This window comes from Echinops telfairi, unplaced genomic scaffold (assembly GCF_000313985.2).
Source record: "Echinops telfairi isolate 266 unplaced genomic scaffold, ASM31398v2 ScPeMD7_7468;HRSCAF=8506_0, whole genome shotgun sequence".
NCBI classification, from domain to species: Eukaryota; Metazoa; Chordata; class Mammalia; order Afrosoricida; family Tenrecidae; genus Echinops; species Echinops telfairi.
In genome coordinates, this window is record NW_022111369.1 from 52,599,490 (window position 1) to 52,612,592 (window position 13,103).

General features: G+C 37.8%; 1 protein-coding gene across 1 annotated transcript in view; it reads left to right on the plus strand.

Moving 5' to 3' along the window:
- Window positions 1-13,103, plus strand: part of KLHL5 (kelch like family member 5) — a 57,931-nt gene that overhangs the window by 17,821 nt on the left and 27,007 nt on the right. Inside the window, exon 5 of the mRNA XM_004703167.2 lies at window positions 7,404-7,616. Coding sequence (XP_004703224.1) covers window positions 7,404-7,616 — 213 coding nt within the window. The remainder of the gene's footprint in view (window positions 1-7,403; window positions 7,617-13,103) is intronic.

Here is a 13,103-nt window from a genome sequence, read left to right on the forward strand (position 1 = left end):
TGTGTTCAACATCACAACAGTTTCTGCAGCATTTTTCCTGAGCAGGAAACAAAATTTCACAGCTGCACACCGTTCCCTTAAATCAGTGAAAAAACTCACTGTTTGAGTGAAACTGCTTTTATGAAAAAAAGCCACTGACCAGAGAGACTCTTCCCAGGCGACATCACTGGAGCACCAACTCAGAGCGAGTTGCTCAGTGCTCGCCTAGCTGGGTGGGGGTTGGGGGATGAATACTCGGAAAGCTCTGGCCAGGGGAGCCTTTTTTGGGGGGGTGGGGCGCAGGGGTATCCCGAGGGTATTTGACCTATGGTGTTGGTGAAGAATGTTAAATATTACCATGAACTGCCAGAAGAACAAATTAATTGTCTTAGAAAAAGTATAACCAGAAAGTTTATGTTTAGAAGTAAGGATGATAAGACTTCATCTCACCTGCTTTGGATATGTTATCAGGAGAGACTAGTCCCTGGAGAAGGACACCATGCTTGGTAAAGTAGAGGGTGAGTGATAAAGAGGAAGCCCCTCAACCAAATGGATTGGCTGCAAGAGTGGGCCCAAACAGTGGGTGTTTGAGCACAGGAAGAACTGCCGGAATAGCACAGGACCCTGTAATATTTCCTTCTATTCTACATAGAGTCTTTATGGGTTGGAAACTGATGTGATGGCAGCTCATAACAATATCTTCACTGGATATATGTCAAGCTCTACCGTATTACAGTCACTAAGAAGGCACAATGGCGTAGAACTGGTTCTATTCAAGGTTTGCTGAGCTGCTCTTTGATGTCGAGCGTCTCTAAACATTTACTTCATAGCATCTGTATAAAATTTACAAACGTTCATAGGTTTGCTGATGGAAATTAGTGAAATTGGTTGTGGTATGTTGGTACAATTCTAATACACAAGATAGAAGGATGAAAGGAAAGATTTTTTTATTAAAGGTACATCTCATTTTGTGGGCTTATTATGATGTATGTTGATGATATGTCAAATTATACATTCAAAATAATTCATATGAAGGGTTCTGACTCAAAAACATGGACATTAAGGGATATAGATATGGAATCTAGGATAATGCTAAAATTGGACACGTGAAAGACATTTTGTTAGGATGAGTTTCCATGGTTTTAACACCAGGGTGCACAAAGAAGAGAGGGGAGGTGGAGTTTACCCAACTGCCACACTACAGCAGTTGGATTTTCCATATACTAAGCAGTGATTGAAGACTGTTGCTTTAAATCAGTACTTCCCAAAGTGGGTGATACTGCCCTGTGGGGAGTTGGCATTGGAACAACCTAGGAGGGCTGCAAAAACAGTTACTTACACTTTATCCTGGATTATGGGCTATAGCACAAAAGATTTTCATTGCCAGGGCAATGCTGAATCTTTTTTTTTAATTTCCCAAATAAATTTGGGAACCTATGCTTGAAATGCTTTAATTGTACCATGGAATCGGTTCCAACTCTTAGTGACCCCATACCCAACAGACTAGAACATTGCTCTGTCAATACAATTTCTGGGATACAAAAGAATGTGAATATTCCCATACATGTATAAATGATCTTTATTACTCATTTTCAACACAATTTTTACCCCCTCCACTTTATTTCTCATCCCTCAACCCTTCCATTGAGTTGGTATAGCTGAGAAAGGGTTAACAGTTCTTTATGGATCTTTCATTAGAGAAAACAGAGTTTGGAAAGATGATAAGAATAGATCATCTACAGCTATTAGCAAGAGCGGTCTGCCTGCCTCCTAAACTGGAAGCGTGTATCCGTCAAGTCGGTTCTAACTCATAGCGACCCTGTGTACAGCAGAGCAAAACACTCCCCGTCCTGTGCCAGCCTCACAGTTGTTATGTCTGAGCCCATTGTTGTGACCACTGTGTCGTTCTGTCTTGTGGAGGACCTTCTTTTTTGCTGCTCCGCCACTTTACCAAGCGTGATGTCTTCTTCCATGGATGGGTAAACATGTCCAAAGACCATGACACAAGATCTCACTGTGGAATCATTTTCATTGTTGCCATTATATACATTTATTTTATTTATTTGGAAATTTTTTGTTTTTATTTATTTATTTTAGAATCATTTTATTGGGGGCTCTTACAGCTCTTTCTTTTATTTTTAATCATTTTACTGGGGGCTCGTACAACACTTATCACAATCCATACATCCATCCATTGTGTCAAGCACATTTGTACATTTGTTGCCAACATCATTTTCAAAACATTTTCTTTCTACTTGAGCCCTTGGTATCAACTCCTCATTTTCCCTTCCTTCACAAACCCTTGATAATTTATAAATTATTTAATGCTCTCTCCCCCCACTATCATGGTCCCAATTCTACCTTACAAATCCAGCTAGACCAGAGGATGTACAATGATACAGATAAGAGTTGGAAACACAGGGAATCCAGGACAGATAAACCCCTCAGGACCAATAATGAGAGTGGTGACACCAGGAGGGTAAGGGAAAGGTGGGGGAGAAAGGGAGAACCTATCACAATGATCTACATAAAACCCCCTCCCTGGGGGACGGACAACAGAAAAGTGGGTCAAGGGAAACATCAGTCAGTGTAAGACATGAAAAAACAATAATTTATACATTTATTTTATTTAACAAGAGGAATTTCTTGAGTGACCTAAGGCACTCATACAAAAAACACAATCTTTGTCATGGTTTTTGTCCTCCCTGAGGTGTAATCACTTCTCAGGAATATTTCTAATTTATGATTACCACATGGCCTCAGGTGAGAACACAGATTGTGCCATAGGACAATACTGTACATACGTTGTAAAGTACTAAGTTAACATCTTTTATATTAATTCTCTTCCTTTAACTTATTTTTATTAGTATATATATCAAATCATTCCATAGTTCAGCCATGTTAAGCAGAATTGTACCATTCCACCACAATCAGTTTCCAAACATTGTTTTTCTACATAACTTCCGTGTTATCGGTTCCCTTTAAAAAACTCACTCCCCCCACATACAAACACCACTGAACCCTTCTCCCCCAAAACTCTTATTCTACTTGCTGTCTCTATAGGTTCATCAATCCTGGGTTTCATTTATTGAAAAATGGAAAAATATATAACACAATTTCAAGAGGGTGCCCTGCAATGACGTAACACCTCTGAGATACATCCTGATGTGGACAAGCAAAACCCACACAGAGCAATACAAACCACAGATACAGACAACTTAGGAAAGCAGATCAGGTGCAGCCTGCATCAGAGGGGGCATCTACTGACAACATTTTATTTGTTCTAGTCAGATTTATGCCTTTGATCTTCTATACTTATCTCTCCAAAGCTCTCTGTTTAGTAACCACTTTCTTCCCACCCCTCAATTGTAGATAGAGGGAGTTCTCTGGAGATGTATTTCCTATGTAGTTCCACAAAGGAATCTTGGGCTGCCACTGACATATCCCTGCATAGTTCAATCTTGTCACACAATTGTACAATTGCTTCCATAATCAGTTTCCCAACATACTTTAACCTTGATATCATCTCCCTTTTACCTCCCCTACCGGCTTGTACTCGCCACCCCTAATACCCTTGTTCTATTTGTTGTCCCTACATACTCATCAATCCTGGGTTTCATTTATCGAAAACCAGAAAAAACAACACAACTTCCACAGGGCGACCCCAGTGGCAGCTCGTCTGCGATACCCCCTACTATGAGCAGTCATAAACAGAATGAAACAGAGTGTCCATCACCCATTTGCCGCCAAAACTCATATCTTAATACAGGATACAGGGTGTTGCTGAAGCGGGACCTTGATTGTCTGCCTACCAGGAGTTCTCCAATCTTGGGATAGCCATTTCCTTTCAAAAGATCCCCACCCTCCCAGCTTTGATCCTTCTGTGCACATTTCTTATTTTAAACTTCCACTTGCAATTTCAAACGCTCCCTGCACCAGCCTGAAACCAAACTCACCGCCATTGAGTTGCTTCTGACTTGCGGTCTAACTGCCCAGGTTGGTTCCGGAGGCTATCGGACTGTACAGGAGCGGAGAGCCTTATCTTTCCCCATAGCACAGCTGGGGGTTCCAAACTGCTGGCCTTGCAGTTCGCAGCCCAACTTGCAACCCACGAGGCCACCAGGGCTCCTTTTTCTATAATAAAATCACTATAAAGTAAAACTGGATTTTTCCTCTTAATAATTAGTTCATGATTTAAGTAATATCTGTTTCTTACAAAGGATTTTTATTCACTTAAAAACATTTATATGCATTTAGGTCACTCTTGTTGTTTACTGTAGAGATAATTGCTGCTTTAAGGATTAGACATAAATTAAATTTAAATTAGCTGGATGTTTTTAAAGCTATTTTTTATAGCCAATTAGTTGTTGTAGTTCTTTTTTTTTTCCTCAAGGCCATTATTTGATGTTACTCAGTTTCAACAAAGACATGAAATTGAATTCTAATAACAATAAGTAATTTAGAGACAGATGTCTGATTTGAATTGTTGCTATGGTAACTGAATGAAAATGTATAGGAAAATTCAACTTTCAATTTAAAATAAATCCCTCAGTAATTTCATTTGCTTAAAAACGATTTCAAAGGGGAAAGGGCATGATGCTATCAAGTGTTTGGTAGCATGATACCTGTTTCTTTCATCAAATGGATTTAAAATATGAAGTAAGCACAATCCCATGCCGGGAAAATCAATTCTACAAGCAGTAAATGGTGCATGTACTTGGGATGTTGCTACGTGATCCTACATGATGAATACAAGTTGGAAAGAATGAGGAATCCCTTCTTGTGATCCCAGGATGTGGAAACTTGTCTTCTTAGGATGACTGACAGTGAGTGTGACCTCCTGGAGCAAGTCATTTAATCTTAGAAAATTAAGACTGGTGATATTATAGAAACTAATTAGTGACATTATGGATTTATAAAACATATGAACATTAACTTTTAAATTGTTTACTCTAGACCTAGAAAACTTATAAAAATATTTCATTCTGCTAAAAATCAAGGTAACACTCTTGAAAAGAACTTTTGTTAACCTTGAATTCAGTAGAATTTTGATAAATTGTTGAAAAGCTCTATCTTAATATGAAATGCATTGGAATAAAATGGGAATTATTCTAAATTAGATATATCAGTAAGCAATCAAAAATGCTTACTTAACAACCTTTTTCTCATTGATGACATTTTATTTCAAAGTATGATATTAATTATATTAACATTATATAAATACCTTGATTATATTATCTGCTAGACATACCCTCTTTAAGCTTTCCAGGACTGTAAATCTTTACACAAGCAGACAGCCTCCTGTTTCTCCTGAGGAGCAGCAGGTGGGTTTGAATCGCCAGCTGTTTAGCAGTCCAGCACCTACCCAACAGTCCCACCAGGGGTCCTTTAGCTAGTACTAGAAACATCTGTACACAGTCACATTCCTCCCCCCTTGCAGATTGCTTATTAAACTACGAGTGGGAAAACTGGATTGAGAACTTCAACATTTTATGGCTCTTGCTGTGTATTATTTCCAAGTCATCATAATGCCAGTATACAAATGAGTGGAGCAATTTGCTTAAAGCCATTCCAGCATTGAGATTTTATTAAAATAAATTTTGAAAATGATAATCAGTCATTTAAAATAGGTTCATTTGGGCATCTTTAAAAAATCATGATGAATTGAAGCAATTGGGTATAATTAATTATTCATGGTTTTCCTCTTCAGACTCGCTGCTGAAAGGAATGTCAACCCAGTGGATATATATTAGATCAGTAGTTAACTTGGGTGACAGCAGGCTGTATATAACATATAATTCCTGTTTTAATATAGAGGATAGTTATTGATGGTCCTGGGCCTAACAGCAATTTACTAAAACTCTGCACACTGAGACAATGATAGTACATTGGAAAGTTTAAGAAAAACATTAAGAACCAGTATACTGGGGAGGAGACGAGCCAGTCAAGGTGCAGTATAGCACTGATGAAACTTACAACTTTCCTCTAGTTCTTTAATGTTTCCTCCCCATGCTCCACCCCCAACCCCACTATCATGATCCCAATTCTGCCCTAAAAATCCAGCCAGACCAGAGGAGGTACACTGGTACAGATAAGAGCTGGAAACACAGGGAGTCCAGGACAGATAAACCCCTCAGGACCAATAATGGGAGTAGCAATACCAGGAGGGGAAGGGGAAGGTGGGAGAGAAAGGGGGAACCGATCACAAGGATCTACATATAACACCCTCCCTGGGGGACGGACAACAGAAAAGTGGGCGAAGGGAGGCGTCGGACAGTGTAAGACATGAAAAAATAATTTGCAAATTATCAAGGTTTGGAGAAGGAGGGAGGGTGGGGGAGGAAGGGGGAAAAATGAGCTGATACCAAGAGCTCAAGTAGAAAGAAAATGTTTTGAGAATGATGAAGGCAACAAATGTACAAATGTGCTTGACACAATGGATGGATGTATGGATTGTGATAAGAGTTGTACGAGTCCTCAATAAAATGATTTTTTAAAAAGAGAGAACCATTATGCCTAGCACTTGCATTTATATTTATATTATAGTTATGTAATGAAAATGAGGAACTTCAAAAAATTCATGGAGAAATTCCGTTACCTTTTCATTCTATTTTTATACAACTTTTGAAGCCCCCTTGTATTTTATGTATTAGGATTTAAAACTTTTCATACAAGAGAGTAAGTTTTCTTTCTCTTCAGATTATGTACTATAATGGCCTACTAAAAGCCCTTGTTTCAAACTTAGGGCATTTTGTCTCCCACCTCAGATGATTGGGAGTTGATTCTGGTCAGAACAGAGTCATCCTCATTGTAAGATCCTGGAACCCCAGTCCACCTTTTTGCTTTGGTACTTTTTTCTAGGAGACCAGGAGTGCTGTGTATATAAATCAGATTAGACAAGGTAAACATTCTCAGAACAGCCCTAAATTGCTGTTGGTCTTTCAGATAACAAAGCACTTTTAAAGGTTATAGAATAGCCATGAGGAGAAGACGCCAGAATGATCCCAGGAAATCTAGCCGTCTTGGAGGCCAGTTATGATAAGAGATTACTTCAAGGTTCACCACTGTTTAGCTCCACTGTTGGCCAGTACCCGCTGAGGTGATTTTGCCTCTCAATGTCTAATGAATTTTTCTATCTTCCTTTGAAACTAGCCAAAACTATTCCCTGACTTGTGCAAAGGAATATTTGTGTCCCGAATCCCTTTTTAAAATGTAGTAAGTGATACAATACTTTAATTCTACTTATCTAAAAGCAAAAGGCTTAACAATATAATTGCATTTTAAATGGTTTTTACTCTCTTTCCTAGGAAGCAGTAATGCAGTATAAATTGTTTGGCATCAAATTCCAAAACGCTTTCATTTTCTGTAATAAACTGTGATGGCCAAAAGGAAGAACATTGTTTCTTTGGTATTCTTTCCTCTAGGAGCATTTCATGGAAGTAATTAGGAACCAGGAATTTGTATTATTACCAGCCAGTGAAATTGCAAAGCTCTTGGCCAGTGACGACATGAACATTCCCAACGAGGAAACAATACTGAATGCACTTCTGACTTGGGTTCGCCATGACTTGGAACAGAGACGGAAAGATCTCAGTAAACTTTTGGCTTATATTAGGCTCCCACTTCTTGCACCACAGGTAAACCATTTTTTATTATCCAAAATCAGTGTCATAATTTTAACAACATTTGAGTGTTCACTTTATGTTAATTGCCTTAATATGTACTTATCTATAGCTTTATTTTTTTCTTTGTCTATTGTACTTAATAAGGTATTTTCCTTGTATCACATGTGTGGAGAGAATGGGAGACAAAAAAGGCTAGTTACGTTCTCAACCAAGAATGTTGGAGCATCTAAATTGCCTCGGTTAAGTAACATTGTCGATTTGAGTTAGTAATTTGGATTCTGCTACGATCCTATCCTGAAAATTGAAGGAAAATTAGTAAAGCTGATAGTAAAAGGAATAGTGGGCTTTAGGAATCAGAAGTTTTGAATTAATTTTTGTGCCACATGCTTATTAAGTATTCACTAGATGCTCGATTCTGATGATCTATAGACTAATAAGACATGATCATTCTGGCTCTGCCATTCTGGCTCTGAGATTTGCTATATTCACACACCTCGGTTTCTTTATCTGTCAAATAGAGAGAAAGCACTTTTTATCTCACAGGGTTTTATGAGCATCAGAGAACTGTCCTGTGAAGTATAATGTTCTACAAATACTGATGATATTATTATCATTATTACGGTGTTTAAAATTATATTCATTGCAATGAAGGTAATCAGTTATAACATAAGTTACATGCACAGTTTATTCTTTTTATAATCATGACTGCAATTTTTTGAAGTGCCCCCTATATAGGCAACCACTCTTGACCTTGAACTTGAAAGCTTAGTAAGAATTAGTTGTTACTGCAAAAGGTCAGATCTTTTTTGTTGTTGTTTTAAAGGGCCATGAATGCTATGTAATTTGTATTGTCCTTGAGGCTGTGTATTAATCCCTAATGAGGTTGTTCTCTATCTTATAAAAATCAATGCTGATGCTTAATGTGATGATTTTTAAGAAACACTTCCCTTCTCCAACGATGGAATATTATATGAGTTTATAGGAGTGACAGGAGAGAGACCAGGCTTTCTCCTCCCTTAGAGGTAAGTCTTGAAAGTGCACTGGGCCAGTTCTACCCTTCCCTACGTGGTCACTATGAGTCAATCCAATGTCAGTGAGGTTTTCCTCTTAAGAGTTTTATAGGAATGACTCACTGCATGAATCAATGGCAACTCAGGTGATCTAATTCTGAAGACCAGTCAGTGGATCACTGATCCGTAACTGATCTTGGGGATGCACAGGACCAGGCACCATTTGCTTCCATTTTGATTGGGCCCCTCAGAGTCAGAGGACCACTCAGTGGCATCTAACAACAACAAGGGGAATGTTTAATTGTTTTATTATAGTGACTTGCACCAGAGATCCTTAAATAATCCTCTACCAGATGATCATTTTAATGTGGTTTTTTAAAATTCTGAATAACCCAGAAGACAAGTGTGTATCATTTTTATTTTATTTTACTTGAAACTATTCCAAACGAATCAAATTTTGAAGAAAGTGGATAGAAGTAACTAGAACATATGTTGGTATTGGTAGGTGCTGATTATAGTGATCCCATGTCCTGCACTATCCACACAATTATGTTTGAACCCCTTGTTGCAGTCACTGTGCCCATGCTTATTCATTGTCCCTATTCACTATGAGGCCTTTGAGAACACCATATCTTGAGTCTTCAGTGTGGCATCTAATGTATTAGTCTGGGTACTTTGGAGAAACAAATCCACAGAAACTCATGCATAAGAGAGAGTTTTATATATAGGTTAAGTGCGCATCAAGAAAACATCCCAACCCAGTGCTGCCCAAGTCCAACATTAACCCATTAACCCATATGTCCAACACCAATCCACAAAGTCCTCCTCCATCTCACAAAACACACGCAATGATGCCGACTGCAGGAGGTAAGCTGAGTCAGTGAATGTATAAGCATCTCAGCACTGGCAGGGGTCTCCACACGGCTGCTCCAGCCCCCAGGGCTGCATCAGGATAGGTTCATGTGGCTTCTCCTTGGGGATGTCTTGCAGGAAGTCAGCCTTGCAAGCTGAAGCAGGGAACTGCTAAGGCAGCTACACCCTGGTGTGACCATCACAAAGCAAGAGACTCGAGAACTAGAAAGGCGAGGCTCACCAAGCCATTTATTTATCCCTCTGCCCTTCAATTAATTCCACATATGTTTATCGGCCAGGTTGGCATAATAAACTAACTAACTCAGCATCTTTAACAGGTGTGTATCCGGCCATGCGTACTAGATTTCCCAATGTATTAAACTTCTTGACTACTGTAACTCAGAGCATGGATTGTGGATCCAAAAAATTGAAATCCTAACAAATTCGGTATTTTTCATCATGATGCTGTCTATTGGCTTTCTTATGAAGGTTATGTTTTTCTAACATTGCTTTGTAATCTGTACGGAAGGCTATTGTCCTTGATTTTCATTAGCAAGTGCATCAAGTCATCTTGGCTTCAGCCAGCAAGGTTGTGTCATCTGCATATCGTAGGTTGTTACTGAGACTCCTACCAATCTTGGTGCTGAGCTTTTCTTTATATATAGTCCAGCTTGGTGAGTTATTTGTTCAGCATACAGGTTAAATAAATCTAGTGAAACAAGACCACCCTGACACATACCTTTCCTGATTTTAAGCCACGCTGTATCTCCTTGTGCTGTTTGCACGACTGACTCTTGGTCTGTATATGACTTCTGCGTGAACACAATTAAGTGTTTGGAAACATATGTACTTTCTTTTAACATTTTTGATACCTAAGCCCTTTGTTAAAAAAAAATCTGGTTTGATATATATGTAGCATAGCTTCCTTGATATATGAATTATTAATCTTCCTAATAGCTTCTATTACATATACCTTGGTTTTTATTATTCTTTTTTCAGGCCTCATAATTATTTTCTCTAAATTTTAGAAATATAAAATTAGTCAGTATTTACTTTTAATATTCTTTCCATTTAAATTTTTGATACCATAATTTTTTTTTAATCTATAGAATTCATAAATAATTCAGTCTACTTTTTTACATTAAGTAGTCTTTTGGAGATCAGTTTTAGAGAAATACTTAGATAATGTGTGTGAGAAAATAAAAATATACAAGTTAAAGATTGTCCTTTGTTTTCTAAATGCTTTCTTTTACTAATTTGCCATTCTTTGTGATAAAGGAGAAGGAGCCCTGATGGTGTGGTGGTTCCGTGTTAGGCTGCCCATCATAAGGTCAGGGGTTCAACCCCACCAGCTGCTCCAGGGAGGAAGAGTAGGCTGTCTGCTCCCGTAAAGATGTACAGCCTTGGAAACCCTATATAATGCTGAGGAGGGGATTTTATTTTTACCCAAAATTTATGAGTATATAAGAGAATTGCTTTTTGTAGTTCTCTCATAGAACTTTATGGAATAATTTTGGTAAACCAGTAACTTCCATTTGACTCATCTGATACTTGCAATAATCGCTGTATTTTCTTCTGTCTTTTTCATGTCTACTGAAATATAATTAGTCCCAGCCATTTATAAAATATAGATTGTCAGTATGCTAGGTAATATATTATATTGCAGATTACAGTTATTAGTTAGTCTCCCAAGACTTTATTTTTCACTATTTTTTCACATTTATTTAGGAAAGACTAAAGTAATTATATATAGCAGAAGTAATATAAACATTAAGATTAATCTAAATGAGCCAACTAAGTGCATATTCATTCATGATTTCCATAGCAATTATGACTATGTTTTGGGTGCACAGAAAAACTATGGGATAATTAATGCCAGAATTTACACTCTGGCACAAGTCCTGAGACTTATGTCTTAATTTGGTTTTTTTTGCCTGGAGCATGCTTGCTTGGTTTCCAAATGTCACAATCTATTTTTTGTAGTACTTTTTGCTAGAGAGGAAGAAAGATGAGGCTTTCTACTCTGCTAAGAGTTACAGTCTTAGAAGCACACAGATTCAGTTCTACACGTTCCCATGGGGTTGCTATGAGTTGGAATCGATTCGCTAACAGAGGGTTTGCATTTTGAGTTTTCTGGAAAGTCTTCCTTCTCCTCCATTATCAAAGCATAAATGTATATTTTTAGAACTGTGGACGCTATAAACTGCTTGTCATTTTTAAGAACCAAGAAAGGTAAAAGATGATACACTGATGGAGGGACACAGGGTCTTTGCTGGTTATGTCCACATTCCCCATATTCAGCCACCTTTCCCAGTATTCGGACGGGAGAGTTAGCAGCTCTGTGGAATATCAACCTGCTCTTCCAAGTCACTCCCATAAAAGGAAGTTCTCCGTGACCTCAGGGTCTTGTGTGTTCATAAACCTCACTGCATGTGAAGAAAGAGAAGCCCATTGAGCGAGGCATAGCTTCCTGTGCATACAGAACCGTCATGCCACTCTGTTTCACCTCACCAGTCACCAGATTCCAGAAGCGTCACCATGATTCCTGTCTGTTTCGTGGTCAAGATAGAAATCATGTGCCTCCTCTACTCAAAGGAGAGTGGAAGAAGCATCATGAGGAAATTGCCCACGCTTTAGTAAAACAAAACATTTAAAAATGTGGACCTGATTAATAATGGATATTTGGGTTTTAAATTTCTTTTGATTGTTGTAGCTACATTTTAATAGTTGAGTATAAGAAAAAAGTTAAACTATCTACAGAATATTCATGATTAAAGGTGGATATTTTGGGTTATGCTCCACTTAGGACTTTTTTTCTTTGCCCTGCGAAGTTTTCTATATAATCTTGATATTTTCACAAATAGCCATTTATTTTGAGCAACATTTTAACTCTTTTACATGAAAATCACTAAAGTTGCCAGTTACACCATAATATAACCTACTGTATTAAGCTTTAAATAGAATTTCTATGTTCTTTGTAAAAATATTTGGTAAGAAACTCATTATTGATGTTTAAATGAAAACAATGTGAATTTAAAACTTATCTTTGGAGTTTCATCATTTCCATCCAGAAGGACATTTCATTTTTAATAACTGTGGCTTTCTCCTTAATAATCTACAGCTTGGCAACAGTAGGTGCTTCTATTACTCAAATTTAATCCTAGATAAGAAAAAGTATTACTGGTGGAACAGATTACAAGAATCTAAGTATAGTCTCCCCCCTGGGGGATGGACAGCAGAGAAGAGGGCGGGGAGAGATGTTGGACAGTGTAACATATGACAAAATAATTATTTATGAATTATGAAGGGTTCATGAAGGAGGGGGGATTGGGGAGGGAGGGGGAAAATGAGGACCCGATATAAAGGGCTCAAGTAAGTAGAAGGCAAATGTTTTGAGAGTGATGATGGCAACAAATGTACATATGTGCTTGACACAATGGATGTATGGATTGTGATGAGAATTGTACGAGCCACCAATAAAATAATTTTTTAATGTCATAATATTGATTGTGGTAATGATTGCACACCTCTCTAGATATGATTGAACTATTGAGTTGTATGATTTGTGAGTGAAGTGTCAATAAAACTGTTAAAAATAAAATAAAATAAATATATATCTGTGTTCATAACAAAACAA